At 40.5% G+C, this 19,086-nt stretch overlaps 2 protein-coding genes and 1 long non-coding RNA gene across 4 annotated transcripts in view; 1 reads left to right on the forward strand and 2 right to left on the reverse strand.

Moving 5' to 3' along the window:
* The window catches only part of LOC115135027 (GDNF family receptor alpha-1-like), a 97,456-nt gene extending 93,171 nt beyond the window's left edge, over positions 1-4,285 (reverse strand). The window contains exons 1-3 of one of the 2 annotated variants that reach the window (XM_029669219.2): positions 3,866-4,285; positions 2,884-3,186; positions 2,136-2,219 (exon numbers count right to left, since the gene is read on the reverse strand). In XM_029669219.2, coding sequence (XP_029525079.2) covers positions 2,136-2,219; positions 2,884-3,186; positions 3,866-3,905 — 427 coding nt within the window. In that variant the 5' untranslated portion in view covers positions 3,906-4,285. The remainder of the gene's footprint in view (positions 1-2,135; positions 2,220-2,883; positions 3,187-3,865) is intronic. The other variant, XM_029669220.2, reaches the window with a different exon arrangement.
* A 5,409-nt stretch (positions 4,286-9,694) lies between these two features.
* ccdc172 (coiled-coil domain containing 172) lies at positions 9,695-15,500 on the forward strand. The gene is made up of 8 exons (XM_065022815.1): positions 9,695-9,773; positions 9,954-10,039; positions 11,278-11,394; positions 11,531-11,696; positions 11,884-11,985; positions 12,177-12,279; positions 14,742-14,829; positions 14,912-15,500. Exons 1-8 carry the CDS (start codon positions 9,695-9,697, stop codon positions 14,954-14,956), a joined length of 786 nt encoding a protein of 261 aa, XP_064878887.1. The 3' UTR covers positions 14,957-15,500.
* Positions 15,501-17,287: 1,787 nt separating this feature from the next.
* Positions 17,288-18,697, reverse strand: LOC115136318 (uncharacterized). The gene is made up of 3 exons (XR_003864592.2): positions 18,614-18,697; positions 18,209-18,376; positions 17,288-17,691 (listed from the first exon to the last, which is right to left on the reverse strand). It is a non-coding gene; the product is annotated as an uncharacterized LOC115136318 (long non-coding RNA).
* Positions 18,698-19,086: the final 389 nt, after the last annotated feature.

The following is a 19,086-nucleotide window of genomic DNA, read 5'->3' on the forward strand; positions in this document are numbered from 1 at the left end:
GTGTATAAAATCGAGCACACAGCCATGTAATCTCCAAGACAAACACTGGCAGTAGAATGACCAGTGAGCTCAGTGACTTTCAACATGGCACTGTCATAGGATGCCACCTTTGCAACAAGTCAGTTTGTCAAATTTCTGCCCTGCTTGAGCTGCCTTGGTCAACATTAACTGCTGTTATTGTGAAGTGGAAATGGCTAGGAGCAACAACAGCTCAGCCACGAAGTGGTAGGCCACACAAGCTCACAGAACGGGACCACCGAGTTCAATACCGAGTTCAAAACTGCCTCTGGAAGTAATGTCAGCACAAGAACTGTGCATCGGGAGTTTAGGGAAATGGGTTTCCATGGCCGAGCAGCCCACACAAGCCTAAGTTCACCATGCGCAATGCCAAACTTTGGCTGGAATGGTGTAAATCTCGCCGCCATTGGACTCTGGAGCAGAGGAAACACGTTCTCTGGAGTGATGAATCACACTAAACCATCTGGCAGTCTGATGGACGACTCTGGGTTTGGCGGATGCCACGAGAACGCTACCTGCCCGAATGCATAGCGCAACTGTACAGTTTTGTGGAGGAGGAATAATGGTCGGGCTGTTTTTCATGGTTCGGACTAGGCCCCTTAGTTCCAGTGAAGGGAAATCTTAACGCTACAGTATACAATGACATTCTAGACGACTCTGTGCTTCCAAATTTGTGGCAACAGCTGGGAAAGGCCCTTTCCTGCATGACAATGCCCCTGTGCACAAAGCGAGGTCCATACAGAAATGGTTTGTCAAAATCGATGTGGAAGAACTTGACTGGCCTGCAAAGAGCCCGGACCTCAACCCCATCAAAAACCTTTTGGATGAATTGGAACGCAGACTGCGAGCCAGGCCTAATCGCCCAACATCAGTGCCCGACCTCACTAATGCTCTTGTTGCTGAATGGAAGCAAGTCCCCGCAGCAATGTTCCAAGTAACATCTAGCGGAAAGCATTTCCAGAAGAGTGGAGGCTGTTATAGCAGTAAAGGGGAGACCAACTCCATATTAATATCCATGATTTTGGAATTGTGAGCAGGTGCCTGGGGCAGCAGGAGCAGCAGGGTAGCCTAGTGTTTAGAGAGTTGGACTAGTAACCAGAAGGTTGCAAGTTCAAACCCTTGAGCTGACAAGGTACAAATCTGGCGTTCTGCCCCTGAACACGCAGTTAACCCACTGTTCCAAGGCTGTCATTGAAAATAAGAATTTGTTCATTAACTGACTTGCCTAGTTAAATAAAGGTAAAATAAATAAAAAATAAATACCTTTGGTCAGGTTAGTGTAATTGAGAAATGTAGGCCTACTATATTATTTACACAAGTATGTCCACAAGTGACATAATAACAGGTGATTCCTTTTGCAGGCAAGAACAATACTTTTGCTCAGTGTTACAGTCTTGGCCATTTAAATTAGGACAGGAAATGTATGAAAAGATTAGCTCCCCTTCATATTCACAATCCGATTGCAAATCTAAATAGAGCCAAATCTCTGTGTTACACTTCTATGTGCTTATTAAACTCATCTCAGGCTCTCTTATTCTCCATCACCAGCCATACAACATGGCACCTCACCAGAACCGGATTGTAGTTTCTCACAACAAAGACCAAGGTAAAGTCAAAGGCCGCTATAGCTTCCATGGATAGCACCTGTGCGATCGTGAACCAGGGAGAATATTGCCATCTAGAGGCAGCTCATAATTGAACATAAACTCACTCCACCAATGCGTGTAACGGTGTCCTATGTGATACCCCCTCCCCGCATTCATGATCGATTTGATATGACCATCACAATTCAATGTACAATTTAAACACAGCTCAATAAACTATGCTACAACCTGACGCATTTTTACAACTCCACACCACCACACTCCGTGTTGAGCTCTCAGTGAACACTCAGAACTATAGCTCCCCGTGCAAATTCACTAACAACGGGCATGCATTTCCTTGGGGCGAAAGAGGGAAAGTGTGAGGATTGTAAGAAAAAATCGAAACACAATTTCACTAAGAACATGCACAGCCAGCATTTCATCTGTATACTTTCACAAAGAAGCCAAGTGTCCGTTCGTGAACTTTTAAATAAGTTGCACCATAGTAAACTCTTAATAAATCCATGCCCTTACCTGAAATAATGGGGGCCAGTCGGAATATGTCAGACAGCCTGCTATTCATGGTCTCATAAGGAGAGTCCTCGAGGAAATCGTTCCCTGAAAGGAATATTGAAATACAATGTGATTTTTAACATACTCTTGTAGTGTTAATAGGCATGTACATGTTGCAGACAACCAGCTAGACATACATACATACATACATACATAAATACATACATACATACATAAAGATATATAGATTTTATTTAAAGAGCATGCACGTGGGTTATTGTTTTCACTAAATGTTTGTAAACTACCATGGCTTGCCATTTCTTCACATGCGCATACACATGAGATGGGTATCTAGGTCAGTCAATTTCCATGACGCCCTACTACTCGTTAGGCTACGGTTGATTAGGCATATTGGTCAGCAACTGAGAACCCCTACTGCCCCACTGGCAGTACAATTTTTGTATACGATCTACTGCAAGATGACGAGTGCCAAAGGGCTTTACACTCGATTCATTCTAAGAGATTTGTTTAAGGTCATTACCCCACTCCTTTCTCATTACGCACGGGCGGGAAAGTTACGCACCCAATAATGTGTTGTTTTCTCCCTGAAACGGTATTGCTTTAGCAGTTTACATGGTCCGTTAATACATTACTCATACAGCAGGTCTGGGAAATGTTTTTTTTTAAACCATTGATTAGCATCAGATTGACTTCTGACAATGTGTGATTGCTGTGTTGTAGCCAACTGCAATGATACCAAAGTGCATACCCTGCAAAGTCTGGTAGATTCCCCAGTAGATGCGAAGGCAGTTCTTCTCTTTCTTCATACCCCTTTTACATCTGCAGTTATACAGGGGGCTCTGCTTGAGCGCATCCATGGCGCTCCGACATTCGTCCTGCGCCTCCAGTCCGGCTACCATGCTAAAGTTTCTCTCCTTCCCCCCAGCAACGCACTGTCTCATTGTCCGATACTTGGTGCTGCATCCTTGCTCCTTCATACACTGCTCACTCGCCTTGACACAGTCGAGGCGGTTGGGACCAGAAAGGACATTCTCCTGGGCATACAATACATCTGTTTGGGGAGAATAAATAGTGATAATACTAATAATGTTTCTGTCGTTGAAATGTTAAATATTGTAGGCTATACGGGATTTAGTCACAATACACATTCAGAGATTAATCCAAACTAAAGCTTCTTTACAGATTAACATACTGTATTAACGCTGTACTGAGCGTATTTTAGTGCGCAACTCCGTGACAATAACAACAACACAAACATCTCATATAGGCTACTCGTCACTGACATAGTGATCAATGCATCGCATACCCTATACATTTGTTAAATATTTAAAAAATCAGCTGAGGACAAGTAAAGTTATTAAATATGAAACGGGTAAAACATGTTATGCTTTTTATTTTTCAATGTAGGCTATAGTAGTGTATATAGGCTATACATGAGAGACGGATAATGAATTGCCACTGTGTTTAGTTGTGTCTATTGCAGAATTAGAACTCAGTTCACTTCGATTAGGCTACATGAGCTCGTATTTGATTTTTCGGTAGTCAATGGGCATGGTCCGCATTATGGTGGCTCATCTCTCTCCACAAAGATCACTATAGGTTTCCTATGTACTCATCTCAGCTGCCCTCTGATTTCTTATTATTGTCCATTTAAAAATGCACATACTAGGCATGTATAGCATATATTAGTCATATTCATAAGTAATAGGCCTTGAGAAACTAAAACTTACCTAAAAGAGGCAGCACGACATAAAGTGTGATGAAAATCATTGCGTTTGTATCCGTGTGATGCCTTGTTACAATGGAATTTATAGAACATATAGAAAACAACTTTGTGATTTTATTCCCAAGGCATTTCCACTCTATTCAAATCCATTGAAAATATCGGGTGGATGAGGTCCGACATAGGCTACAGAACACATCCAGCTGACTTCATGCGTAAAACATTCCGACCCAAAAGTACTCCAATGTTTTGCGACAGACAACCGATACCATCAACCACAGAATGATTCCGTTTAAAAACGAAATAAAAGACTTGGATGAGAGATCACAAGGAGACAAAACGAACCGGTGAGTGCTCTCGGAACTCCAGCTCGTAGGATGTCCGCGTGTGTCTTAGCGCGCGAGGATGCTGTAGCCCACTGCTCAATAGTGCAGTAACCCCAATCTGGCAGCAGCGGCAAGGCAGTGGAACTTCTGCGTTTCAACGTATATTTCGGTGATGACAAGTAGATCAATTCAAACTTTCAGACACATTTTATTTCTGGAATACAGTGTCGATGTGAGGCTAAATGCATACGCAATATCTTATTTGTGAAAACATATGGTATGACACTATTTGCAAACGTTTTGATGGTTGATTTTGTATTAAATTGTATCACAATATTATAGTGTCTTGATTCATTCCCTAGGACAAGGCTACACCATTATAATTTACAATATTCTATTATTCATGGGGTTACAGAGAGTTCACAACATGTAGAGGTTAAACAACGTGTTATGTGACCATCCCCAATACCTTAGTCAAAACCAAAGCTGCTACAGCACACTCAAATTTTAGCGAGAGACAACCCCATGCGCACAGATAATATGCTGTAGCCTACAAGTACACTATCGATTGAAAATCTGTGTTGACGTGCGACGCTATCCCACCAATTCGACGGAAACCTGTCACTGTTCCTTTTTCACATTGAAAAATCTATTCAGATCGTCGCGTATTAATGCTGACTTAGTGTTTGCTATGCTCAGGATGCGCTTTCGCCACCCATTTGGAGCGTGTAATGAAATAGGAGACGGAGCCTAAATTGTCTATCTGATGTGTGCTGCTGATTGTAGTGCAAACCATACAGTACCATACAGTACCAGAGCTGAGAGTGTAGAGCCAGCAGAGCGCTCCTTCTATCCACTCTTGACATCGGCTATAAAACGTGAACATGGGTGAATATCGCCATCTGTTGGTTTAAAAAAAGCTTAAACATGCATCTGATTATAGGCAAAATAATGCAATCACTATAGCCTAGACGTGGCGAATGTAATATGAAACTATCTGAATTAATTGGAGGCTATACAAATCACAAAAATGGAGTGGTTTATGATAATGAACATTTTAACATATTTCATTAGGCCTATTAGGTTCATGTGACATACTTTTCTATATTAGGCCTACACTTTTAACGTTGACCATATAATAACACAGATACACATCCTATTAAGTGAGATGTAATACATGCCATATTGATTCGTTTTCAGTCCTTCACTAGGCTAAATACAGAAGGAATTTAAAGGAATTTTAAAGGAATTTTCTATGGTTAGACCCAATCGACTGTTGACCGAAACAATCAACAATGAATGAATGTTCCCCTCCACTCCACCATATCAACTGGACTAAATCCTTTAATACACAAATGGGAAGCTGAGAGAGCAGGGCTATTTACATTTGTACAGATAGTGTGAAAGAGAAGACTAAGGTGGTGTTCCCCTGCTCAGACGTTGCTGACGCATGTCAGATCTTACAACACCTGGATAGGTATTTTACATGATACCACATATTATAGCAATCTAGTGCCCAGCTGCACAGTCAATGACGTGGCATGCAACCATTGGTTGATGCATGCAACATCTAAGCAGGGGAACGCAAGCTTTGCGTCAGACACGGAAAAGGAAGCGAGACATCTTACCCACTAATTATTTATGGTACAATTGAAGTCAATGAACTAAGCAGACCAGACCCAGATGCTATCACATTGGTATCTATGGGCTACCCCGTTAAGCAAACCGAAACTGATAATTTTTCCAACAATAAACGGCCTGAGTGAACTATCATGATTTATCCACTATCTTTCGAATATATATAGGCCTACAAAGCAATGGAGGCTGCTGAGGGGAGGATGGCTCAAAATAATGTCTGAAATGGAGCAAATGGAATGGTATCAAACCATGTGTTTCATGTATTTGATAGCATTGTATTAATTCCGCTCCAGCCATTACCACGAGCCCATCCTCCCCAATTAATGTGCCAACAAAAGGGATCCAAAAAAACTGGAAAGGATGTAGAATAAACTGTCTTTGCAAAAACTTTTACTGTGAACTACAGCTTTTAACCATAAAGCTGCACTTAATAAGGCCTCGCAACAAGTATGTTGTTTAACATTATGGCTGCCAGACAGGCAGGCGACTATCAGAAGTCAATGGGCGCATTCCTCTGCCCAGGCGTTGTTGACACCTGCCAGATGTGACCATTTCTGGATAGATATTTTACATATCAGCTAACCACGTCATATGTTATAGCAGTCTGTCAGTCGATGACACAGTCAATGACGTTGCACGCAACCATTGGTTAATGCATTCAACGTTTGAGCAGGGGAACACGCCCAACTGAAAGTCTGAAAAAGACAACATACCTGTTGACAGCCCTCCTGGATTGGGTCATACCAACTCACTACTCTAGAGAGGTAACATTAGGCACATCAACCTCTCAGCCTACATCTGTGAAATAACATTAATAAATTAATCACCATAGAACAAAATGGCCTTATAAACTCAAATGACACAAAGACTATATATTTATGTAATCTCAAAATAACAAATAGGGAGAAACTATACCCATGAGGCAAAAAACGGGGCATGAATTGGCACCAATCAGGTGCGTCGTCTACTCCTAGGAACAGGAAATGCATGTCGGCCAGACTGCAAACAATGAAGCACATGAATGAGCTGGCGAGTAACATTTCTGAATTAAGTAAGCCTAATAAAAGATGTTTAAGGACTGCATAATGCATAACTATTAACCGACCATGTAATCTGCTGAATAAAATTCCATAAACCAAATGCTTGTCCGAGAGTAGGCTTAGATGATGATTTAACAAACACAGAAGCAAGCTAAGTGTGCATAGGCCTACCTTCTTGTAAAATCAGCAAAAAAAGAAACGTCCTCTCACTGTCAACTGCGTTTATTTTCAGCAAACGTAACATGTGTAAACATTTGTATGAACATAACAAGATTCAATAACTGAGACATAAACTGAACAAGTTCCACAGACATGTGACTAACAGAAATGGAACAATGTGTCCCTGAACAAAGGGGGGGTCAAAATCAAAAGTAACAGTCAGTATCTGGTGTGGCCACCAGCTGCATTAAGTACTGCATTGCATCTCCTCCTCATGGACTGCACCAGATTGGCCAGTTCTTGCTGTGAAATGTTACCCCACTCTTCCACCAAGGCACCTGCAAGTTCCCAGACATTTCTGGGGGGAATGGCCCTAGCCCTCACCCTCCGATCCAACAGGTCCCAGACGTGCTCAATGGGATTGAGATCCGAGCTCTTCGCTGGCCATGGCAGAACACTGACATTCCTGTCTTGCAGGAAATCACGTACAGAACGAGCAGTATGGCTGGTGGCATTGTCATTCTGGAGGGTCATGTCAGGATGAGCCTGCAGGAAGGGTACCACATGAGGGAGGAGGATGTCTTCCCTGTAAAAAACAGCATTGAGATTGCCTGCAATGACAACAAGCTCAGTCCGATGATGCTGTGACACACCGCCCCAGACCATGACAGACTCTCCACCTCCAAATCGATCCCACTCTAGAGTACAGGCCTCAGTGTAACGCTCATTCCTCTGACGATAAACGCAAATCTGACCATCACCCCTGGTGAGACAAAACCGTGATTCGTCAGTGAAGAGCACTTTTTGCCAGTTCTGTCGGGTCCAGGGTTTGTTCTGTCGGGTCCAGGGCGATGTTTTTGCCGGTGATGTCTGGTGAGGACCTGCCTTACAACAGGCCTACAAGCCCTCAGTCAAGCCTGTCTCAGCCTATTGCGGACAGTCTGAGCACTGATGGAGGGATTGTGTGTCCCTGGTGTAACTCGGGCAGTTGTTGTTGCCATCCTGTACCTGTCCCGTAGGTGTGATGTTTGGATGTACCGATCCTGTGCAGGTGTTGTTACAAGTGGTCTGCCACTGCGAGGACGATCAGCTGTCCGTTCTGTCCAGTCAGTAGAAAGGCCTCTTTAGTGTCCTACGTTTTCATAACCGTGACCTTAATTGCCTACCGTCTGTAAGTAGTGTCTTAATGACCATTCCACAGGTGCATGTTCATTAATTGTATTTGGTTCATTGAACAGGCATGGGAAACAGTGTTTAAACCAGTTTACAATGAAGATCTGTGAAGTTATTTGTATTTTTACGAATTATCTTTGAAAGACAGGGTCCTGAAAAAAGGACGTTTCTTTTTTTGCTGAGTTTATTAGGTAGCCCAGAAAATTATGTAAAAATATCCTGTTGTTTTAATAGTAACTATAGTAAAAAAAAAAAAAACGTAAATATTCCAAATAAACTTGGTTTAAAAGTACATTACTGTAAAGTTTACAGTAGGGTACTGTTAAACCAAATTTTTCTTTGGAACATAATGTACATTTTTACAGTGACTCACTGTCAGTAAGTCACGGTAAAGACAACAGGATTTTTAAAACATATTTTTCTGGTCTTTTTGACAGTTTAGGGTAATTATACTGGACAATAGAAACATAAATTCAGTGAATGTATAAGGGGAACACAAATAGGCCTAGTCCTAAATTGCAAAACCGCATAGGCTCGGCCCAAAAGTAAATGAAGTTTACAATTAATTGGCTTTTTCAAAGGGAGCTTTCAAATGATAGTTTTGTTCAAATAAAATAAAATATGTATCCTCCTTGACCAAATTACAAGCATGTTGAGAATGAAAAATATAGTGTTAGTTAATTGTCTGGAAAACCTATATAATTTGGTAACTTGGCTATTTTAATTTCAAAGGGAAGGTTGCCAACCTCATGAAGGTGAGCAACATCAATCTGGGATTTATGAAAAGCCTCAATCAATATTTACTATTAATTTAGCAAATGAATGTCAGAATGATATAGTCCTGGTCATATAAGGAGGCAGGCATTCACACTTTAATGTTCTTCATGGCACTGGCTCAAACCATTCTTTCTAGCAGTGCTCAGGAGAAAATTGGGTAAAGTAAAGAATTAGCCTCTATAGGCCTATGTGACAAATCTTGAAGGAGCAAATGACACTGAATTAAAGCTATTGATTGCCAACTGTGCTTACAAACGTCAAACAATACTGTGGATGGCAGAACTAATAGTTCATTGAAGCAGAACTGTGATGAATGAACGCGATCTTGAGAGAATGGCTGCACTGGTACATTTCTCAGTATGTTTAGGCCTACATAATGTATTCATTGTGGTAGGCTACAATGAAAAGCCCCCTAGGCTACCCCCAGGTTCAACATATTTCTGTGGGTTTAAGAAACACATCCGCTTGGGTGAGGACCATTTGAAATGTTACACGATATTAGTAGGTTTTCTGGTAAAAGTAAACTGACCTCTCATGCCTACAAATAGGCTCGCGCACCCTAGAATAGGACTACATGCGCGCTATAGAACACGTGCACATTTGTTGGCGGGAATTCGACTGGAATCTCAACACACTTGTATGTTTTACTGCTGTCCTGGTGTCATATTTAATAAACAATTAAAAAGTTAATACAGCTAGATAGCATATTTATCCGATAAAGATATGAGTTTGGATACTCTGTTTCAACAAATTCTACTAACTGAACAGCAAATATCGGAGAAAACGCGACAATCTCAAGAGGGTGAGCTGCCAACCATAATTTCCTTTCTAATATCAAGCTAGCTGTTATTGACACAATGTTAGCTAAATTATACTACTTTTAGTTTTCAATTGACTTTTTCAGGAATTGGGGGAAAGAATGTGACTGGTTGTGTTTGTCATGAAGGTCACTGTTGTGTTTCCTTATTCAATGTTCTGTCAGTCAAGGCTGCTATTGCAAGATGTGAAGACAGGGTCAAGTCATTGACAGCAAAATCAGAATGTCTCTCCAAGGAACTTGATGAACAGGTGAATCTGCTGTTATCATTACCTATGTGTGAGAGAGAGAACCTCAAAGCATGGTCTGACACAATATTGTTGAAGTGACAGAGATAAGGACAGACACTTCATTGAACAGTGAATGTAGGCTACAGAGTTGTACAGTGAATGTACAGTCAAATAGCTACATTAATTAGTCCCGAGAGAGTGTGTTGACAGATTAAGTGCAGTATATTGATACATATTGAGACACATTAAAGAGGTGATTAATTGTATGATTAAAACCCTTCATCTATTAGAGGCCTCATCAGAGACTGTGGATCAATTGCAAGTGGCACTACAAAATCAATTCCTAGTTTCCGCAGGATTACATTAGCATTATAGCAAGCAACGTTTTAACATGCTTGAAATGAATTATGTGTGGAAGATAGATTAATTAACTTTTCATAATATTGTTGAGCACTTCCTGTACATGTCAAAAAGGAACATAACAAGATTGCCAATTACAGGGGTCAAATCAAAAGAGTCATTCATTGAGATGAGATGCAATAACCTCTGAACTATAGGCTGCTGCTGAATATCACATATACATTCAGCCAATATGTTCCATCTATTTTACTGATATTTAAAGATTATGCTAAATTGAGCCGCTGTAGGTTAATAGCATACATATACATGTTTGATAAAGTGTTTTAAGCACACTAAGTGTTTTAAGCACACTATCTTTATGAAACAGCTCAAACTTTGTGTTTGTTGTTCCATAGTCTATGACACTTGGCTTGCTCAATCATAAATTTGTCTTCAGCCAGCCAGTTTACTTTCAAGCTCTCTTTAACTGTTCCCTTCATTATATTTAGGACACAAAGGTTACTGTTTTATTTTTTTACTTTAACACTCATAGTAACCAATTGTCCTGAATGCCATGCATTTTAGACGGTAATTTTCAATGCTTTCCACTAGCACAATTAACCTTCACAATTGCTTATATCATTTGAAGCCAGGTAGTATGTAATTACCTTAATGGTACCATTTGCCTTTGTTTGGTCTGAATGGCTTATAAAAAAATATATATAAATATTGTGAGGGGAATGTTGAGGCTAGGCAATACAGTGTGCCTATAGTATAGCTACTAAAATGAGAACATATTTTCCCTTGATTTCAATATATTAACTGTTCAATCAAGTATCAAACTTCATGGAATGGGACAGGCTAACAAAAATATCATTTTTGTTTTGTTTTATGGAACTGCTAAAAGTGTGTCCTTCCAGGCTCAGCATCTATCAGAAACAAAGCTGCAGTATGACCTAATGAAAAAGCATCAAGTTCAAGTTGAAAAGCAGGCAGGGGAGCTTCTGAGACAGCAGAGGGATCTCAGGAAACACTTGGTGAGTGATTCTTGTCAAGGGCATTCAAGCACACTCAAATGTTAAACAAATACCACATGACAGTACATTGTTATTCAATAGATCTAGGCTACATTAATCTATTTACCTTTTTTTTGCTGTGCTCATATGTTTGAAGGAGAAAATAAAGAAGTCGTCGAAGGAGGAACAGGAGAATTTCATGAAAGAAATCATGACTTTCAACAGCGACTTTAGCCTTTTGAATAACAGGGAGACTGTGTTTGAGAGCCAAACCCAATCTGAGATACGTAACTTGGGGGAGGAGGTTAGCTCTTTAAACAAAGGTAGAGAAGCCACTGTTTATATTAACATGTGAAGTAGGGTCATTTTATATTCATTGGGTATTGCTAGTTTATTAATGGATAATATATTTACATTATATAACCTGATGCTACACTAACCATGCCCTGTTCTGACCAACCCTGAGGCTTTATGGTGACCTCTTGTACTGTTTTTTCCATCCTGTCTTAGAGATGGATTCCATGGGCCGGACAAATACTCAGATGAAGTCTATGCAAGAAGAAAAGAGAGGTCTCCATTTGGAGCTACAAGGACTGGAACATATTATGAAAGGTAGATTTGATCCAGCTCTGTTGTCAGGCAGATGTTTGAATGCTCGCCACCAGATAAAATAAACAATCCTAAAGACAGCGTACAGTAAAACGTGCAGACTAAACTGAATCCATCCCCTAGTGTCATTTTCTTTAGAGAAAAACAGACTGGTATGTGGAGGTAATGTTTACATTAAGAGTTGTTCATTTCAGACCTGGAGAGCCAGCTGAGTGAGGCTAAATCAATGACCGAGTCCTTAAGTGCAGAGAGTCTGATGGTCACCCAGAAGCCCCTCACAGACAGCACTTGCTTAAGGTAATCAACTGCGCTGTCACGCCCTGACCTTAGAGAGCCTTTTTATGTCTCTATTTGGGTTGGTCAGGGTATGATTTGGGTGGGCGTTCTATGTTCTTTATTTCTATGTTTTAGGTTTCTATGTTTTGGCCGGGTATGGTTCTCAATCAGTGACAGCTGTCTATCGTTGTCTCTGATTGGGAATCATACTTAGGCAGCCTTTTTCCCTTTTGTTATTGTGGGAAGTTGTCTTTGTTAGTGACACTGTAGCCCTCGTAAGCTTCACGGTCGTGTTGTTGTTTCTTGTTTTTGTTGGTGACATTATAAATAAAGAAATGTACGCTCACCCTAGCCCCGCAGTTGCCGGGACGGGTTGTGCCAGCTCTGCTCTCCAGACCTCCAGTGCGTCTCCACGGCCCAGTATATCCTGTGCCAGCTCCACGAACCAGGCCTCCTGAGTGTCTCTCCAGTCCAGTGATGATCCATGGCACGAAGCCTCCAGTGATGATCCATGGCACGAAGCCTCCAGTGATGATCCATGGCACAAAGCCTCCAGTGATGATCCATGGCACGAAGCCTCCAGTGATGATCCATGGCACGAAGCCTCCAGTGATGATCCATGGCACGAAGCCTCCAGTGATGATCCATGGCACAAAGCCTCCAGTGATGATCCATGGCACGAAGCCTCCAGTGATGATCCAGGGCACGAAGCCCCAGTGATGAGTCATGGCACGGAGCCTCCAGCGACGGTCTCCAGTCCGGAGCCTCCAGCGACGGTCCCCAGTCCGGGGCCCGCAACGAGGGTTCCCAGTCTGGGGCCCGCAACGAGGGTTCCCAGTCCGGGGCCCGCGGCGAGGGTCCCAGTTTGGGGCCTGCGGAGAGCCTCACTGACTAGTTCAATTTCGTGGAATTTCGTTTGTGTGAGGAGAGTGGTCCGTTACGGCTAGATCAAGGCTTATCCTGGGGTGTGTATAGAGTCAGAAGTTAGAGCAAAAATGTGCTCGGAAGCATATACAATAAATACGTGAGGACTTGAGTTTTACAGACATAACAAGGATCCTATCGTCAATTCTGACAGAACAGCAAGACTCTGGGTATTTGGTGTGTGGGTCACAAATCATTGCACATTTATTGTCTGTAACTCCCTTCAGTAACCACGAGCACAACCGTTCCTTGATTTTAACTGGCGGCTTTATTCTGTAGTTTTAGTCAGAATTATCACCTTCCGTGAGAACTATAAAGTAAATGAAAAATACAGTTAAGCACACTCTTACAACCTTATCTTACGAGTGACTTATTAGCTTGGTATAACTCTGAAGTGCTTACATACATAACAGTTTAACCGGCGTTATAACGGGTTCAGATTAAACACATGAATAAAGGAACAAATACCTCATTGGCTGCTTATTACAGAAGGGAGGAAATCAAACTTCACACTTATTATTCCTGGCATGAATTCACACTTCATCCTAACATACACTCTTCAACCTTTATGAACTACACCCGATGACATGAAAACTTAGCTAACGCAGCGCAGGATTGCCTTCCCTCCAAAAGTGCGTTGCTACAATAAGGATCCCCGTTACAACAGTATTAGCTACGTAGTTCCGCTTGTATTATCATTTCCCCCGCACAGCGGACACATAAACAATTCAAACAAAAGACAACGACATAACCTGTAAGTCTAACTGTCAGTTACATTGTCTTCCTGTCTCATCCTGCTAATGATCCTGCTTGAAATGTGCTGAAAGGACCTGCACCCATCCTGCCATTCTTGTACTCTTCCGATCAGGATGCGTAAATAAAGCAACATTACCCCAATCTCTTGAATTAAGGCTTTGATCTGCTGCCTGTATTATCTGGTCAAAAAAGAACATCCTACGATTCTCATGTTAGGAACTTAATGAAAAGGATGGATCGATACAGAATCTGGCCCATGGAGGAAGTGTTTGCCTCCTCCTGCTCTTAAATCATACGTGGGGGAAGCATGTTCTGTCCCTCTGTTCCACAAATCTCCTTCATTACTGACGGCCTGATTAGTCCACAGGATGTGCTGAGGGTGGGGCTTTTGGGGAAGCTGAGGCCCACTCACTGTTATGATAATTCCTCTTGAGTGTGTTCATTAATCACGCTTTTTACTCAGCTATTGATTGTTTGAAATTGAATGCATGTCAATTTAATTAGTGCTGTCTTTTTAAAAGTGTAAGTGTGCAAACCATACAATTTTAATGTCATAGACTTAGCCAGTGGTAACTTGTGGAATAGACGCTGGCTGGAATGCGGTTTTAACCAATCAGCATTCAAGATTAGAACCACCCATTGTATAATATCTCTAGATCCAATTTGCTGGTAGGGTAAACTTTTGGTTGTACTATTTGCTCCAACTCTTAAATTCATGTTAGATAATTGTTTTATGTTACATTTGACGTGTGTGTAATGAGAGACTAGCTTTTCAGACACTTAACATTTCAAATGTGTCATAGACTTAAAAAGGAGCTGGAGATGCACAAAGAAGGAGAGCTGGAGCTGCTGAGAGAAGCCCTTAGCTCTGAAATCCTGTTCCTGCAATCGGTAATCACTCTGAGCTATTCAAATCTATTAGCCTCAAATTATGTCAATAGCTCTTATTGTAACATGACATTTTTTATTGCAGAAACTGTCTCAGAAGACTCCCCAATACTCAAGGAAATTCACATAGTGTCCAAATTCCAGAGGTATGTTAGAGGTTAGGAGAGAGATTGATTATACCAGCAGTCTTAAAAACATTGTGTATTTTACTAAATACTTATTTTGTGTTACTTTACTGTCAGCTCATTGAAGGTCTTGGCTTTACCCACCGAACATATCGTTACCAAAACATGATAAGATTTTAGCCATAGAACCAGGGTGTTGAGACGGGATGATATGGTTATAGTGATCAAGAGAACAAGAGCAAATCCCATGCATTTGTTTAAAACGTCTATTACAGTTTTTTACAATCGCTTACACACTATAAGTGGTACGTGAGGCATACTCAGTGAAACCATTACCTCATGTACCTAATCTTCAGACCAAGTCTGCAAAACTGCAAGCATATTATCTGCTTTATACTCAGTTTGCAATTGTAAAACTAAACACAGTTCTCTACATTAGACACATCATTCAAAACTAACAGGTCTTGTGTTTCGTTTGGAAAACACTGCCATTCCAAATACCACACTCATTTACCGATGACCTACACCCAGTGCTCACATGTGAAAACACACAGCTAATTTCTTCACTTAGAAATCAGAGCTTGAGCACTATAAATAGGCTTCAGGTTGGCTTTCTTGGTTTGGACAACAATGGAGGCCAATTTTGGAGAACGAGTTAGAGGAAGAGGAGTGAGAGTAAGAGGGGGACGAGGACGACGACAAGGAGGAGGAAAAGGAAAAGCCTTTTGTTTACCTTCTACTGTATTTGTTTTGTCTGTTACTGTTAATCCTGAAATCTTGATGAAAATACAATGTTTTGAGAAAGAAATACATTTTAATTTCCCCCCCTTGCATTTCTGTTTATAGTGTAAATATATACTGAATATGCATACATACTGTATATATTTGTGCACACATACGTGTGAGTGCTATGACAAACTGCTGTGGACTCCACTGCACATGGAACATGCAAAAGACACAAGATTGTAGTGTTTTATATTTGTCACATCCGTGTATAGTTGGCGTGTACAAGAGCTAATCATTTGCTGGTTTGTGTGTAGAGTTTTATTGGAAAAACACAATTTTGAGAAGAGTTAAAATAATTTTGAATTAAGTATTTGGTTTCGCAAGAGATGTGTGACGTTTTGCATGTTGTGTGTGTGTTTTGGGGTTTTGTGTGTAGAGTCTAGAGAAAATGAGCCATAGTTTCAGAAATCATGTGTAAGCAATTGTCAAAAACGAATTCTTTACCCCTGAAAACTGCCCTCTAGTGGAAATTATCGAAGTTGCAGTATCACATTGTACAGCAAAATCTGACTGAACCAGGTTGACAATAAAATATGTATATATGGACTATGCAAAGAATAGGAAAGAAATAACATAGCAGTTAGAATCAGAGAACAGAAATAATCAAAACATATCCAGAACTCCACTGTAAAGTGGACTTTTCTGGTTGTTTTTCCATGAGAATACAAATGAATCAGATGATGGTGTCAGCCTAAGGTGTGGTGAACATGTTTTTGATGTGATGCTGGTCAATGGTCTCTATTTCCAGGTACAGAAGCAGTGTTCAACCTCAAAACCGCCAGTGTCAGTGATCTTTCTTGAAATGTCATTTTGAATGTATAGAAAATATAGTATGAGTTACTTTTACACCACCTACACAATTCCAATGTGATCCCTGGCTATACATTTAATTAAATGTCATTAATGTCCATAGAGAGAGAAGACTATTAAAACTGTAAATGTTTGCAGATTGCTTGTTGTATTCTTTGCTGCCCTCTAGGGGCCATTTTACACCACACATGGTGGCCATCCAGGATGTTCTTGTTCATGTAGTACTCTAGTACCAGCACAATGACTCATTAAAATAATTGACGATTATGGGATCCAGCATGTATCTTCTCCAGATCATTTTCATGTTATCCCTGAATTTGATTGACCGTCAGTTGATTGCCTTATGATGTAATAGTTAATGAGTTCAAATCCCGTTTGAGTCTTTGTTCTGTTGACTTCAGAGCATGACCCGGATTATTTCAAATCAGGCCATTTGACTAAGTGGTTTGCAGCTTCTGTACTGGCAGTATTCTGCTAACATAATCCTCACATCACCTGGGATTTGAAAATGCTTATTTTATATCCTTTGAGATTGCAGTAGTCTGACCATTTAACAACTGCATTTTTTATTTGAATTTGAAGCACATCAGATAAGAAATAAAGTAGAAGTGAATATGTATGCAACGAATCCACCCACTCTGACACTTAAACCTGAGGTGCTGGTTGTTAGAGAAATATTGACACACAAAGTAATGTTGCTACAGAAACATGTATTAGAAAAACAAGTCAGAAAAATAAAGTGGTGAGGAAAATAAGTGTATTTGACATCAAGCAATTAATATCCTCATTTCATTAACATTTCTTCCATACTTCAGTTCTGCTGAGCACAATGATATCAAGCTTCTTCGTTATTCTCCTCATTAATGTTGAGTGTTAGCAGCTAGTGATTGTGCAAAGATTATCGTAGCAGAGGAAAATTAATCTTATCTCTGGCAAATTGAATGACTAACTCTGAAGCTTTCCCCTCTGGTCTTCTCTGTTATGGTTATCCACAGACGAGACAGGTGTATTCTGGCTCTCCGTCAATGCCTTTTTGCTCTTCAGCTCATTGATGAACTGCTTAATGAGCTTAGCCTCAAAATCATTGCAACTCTTGGTCGTCAGGCATTCCTGGTCCGTTGGAAAGTAAGGATTCTTAAGGATTCTGCATAGACAAAGGGACACACATTCTTAGGAGTTTTCAAAAGCATTGACTTTGAAACATCATCCTTATTTCAATATGACTTAAAGGTCCAATGCAGCCATTTTTATCTCAATATCAAATAATTTCTGGGTGACAGTTAAGTACCTTACTTTGATTGTTTTCAAACAAAAATAGCTTCTTAGCAAAGGGCAATTTCTCAAGCAAGAATTTTGCTAGGATTGTCTGGGAGTCGTCTGAGTTGGGAGGGGAAAACTGAAAATTTGCTGTTATTGGCAGAGTGGTTTGGAATCTTTGTATTGGGCTATTAACTAATTTACTGCATGGTGATGTCACCAGACACGCCAAAAGTATTTTCAAAAAGCTTACTATAAAATATCATATATAGTTTTTATAATAATATTCCAACCCTATAGTGTGGAAATGTATATAAAACATAGGAAATCACGTTTTTGACTGCCCTGTGCCTTTTAAGACCTTACAACAGAATTAGAGGATGTTTTAGTGTTAAATATTTCACCTGTACAAGCTGTGCACCATCGCCTTTCTGTGGAGTTAAAGAGAACCTTTACAAAAGATTTACAGAGGGGACTTGCTGTTGCAAAATGCCAGCTTGTTCCCGCCAATGTAATGGGTTGTCCATTTGTGTCTGGTGTCTGTACTGCACTTCTCATACAGACGACTTCTCCTGAAGAACACAAAATCATAGCCCTGTGTAATTCATTATAATGAAATATGGCAAATAATGATTTAAGAACCAAACATTTATATTTGAATTTCTTATTCCTTAAATTTTTTTCTGTAGAAACATTTTTTTTGTTGAAACTGTTTGTGTTTTATGTAAAGGCATAGCCTATTGTAGCATACTGAATATTTGTGCCAGAGGTTTTAGCTCATAGGGATGTGATGTTACAGGAAAGAGTACCTCATTGCTCATGGGTTTACATTAACGCTTCCTCCTTTACTCTGGGCTACTGCAGCTGGACACTGCTTGGGCTCAACCTCCTTGCAAACTATATGAGGAAAACATATACAGTAACACAATAACTACTTACGCAATACCTTTAGAAAGACGCAAAGTAAAGCCAATGTAATTATGGGTTGCGCAAAATGAGGCCATTCGCTCTGCCATAGCTTATTCGTAGTCAATAAAGTCTTTATCAGCAGCATAATTATTAGTGCACACAGATCTGTGTTTTGCTCGGGACTCTTAACTGTTTTTTTTTCTGTAGAATGTCTGTCAGTGCTCGCAGCGAGTTCAGCACAACAGTAGTCTAGTAATCGCTCCACTGGCTAGTAACGTTTTCAGCACATTGTGCTTTTTAGATATAGTGGAAATATATGTCATGTGGAGAGAGAGATGTCAGATGGAAAGAGATATCATTCATCTGTTTGAAA

The sequence above is a fragment of the Oncorhynchus nerka genome, linkage group LG10 (assembly GCF_034236695.1).
Source record: "Oncorhynchus nerka isolate Pitt River linkage group LG10, Oner_Uvic_2.0, whole genome shotgun sequence".
Taxonomy (NCBI): Eukaryota; Metazoa; Chordata; class Actinopteri; order Salmoniformes; family Salmonidae; genus Oncorhynchus; species Oncorhynchus nerka.

What these genes read in the sequence shown, in the direction of transcription:
- ccdc172 (XM_065022815.1), top strand. Translation starts at nt 9,695, where the DNA reads ATGAGTTTGGATACTCTGTTTCAACAAATTCTACTAACTGAACAGCAA. An exon ending in CCAAGGAACTTGATGAACAG is followed by an intron (nt 10,040 to 11,277) that starts GTGAATCTGCTG and finishes GTGTCCTTCCAG; the next exon opens with GCTCAGCATCTATCAGAAAC. An exon ending in AAATCCTGTTCCTGCAATCG is followed by an intron (nt 14,830 to 14,911) that starts GTAATCACTCTG and finishes TTTTTATTGCAG; the next exon opens with AAACTGTCTCAGAAGACTCC.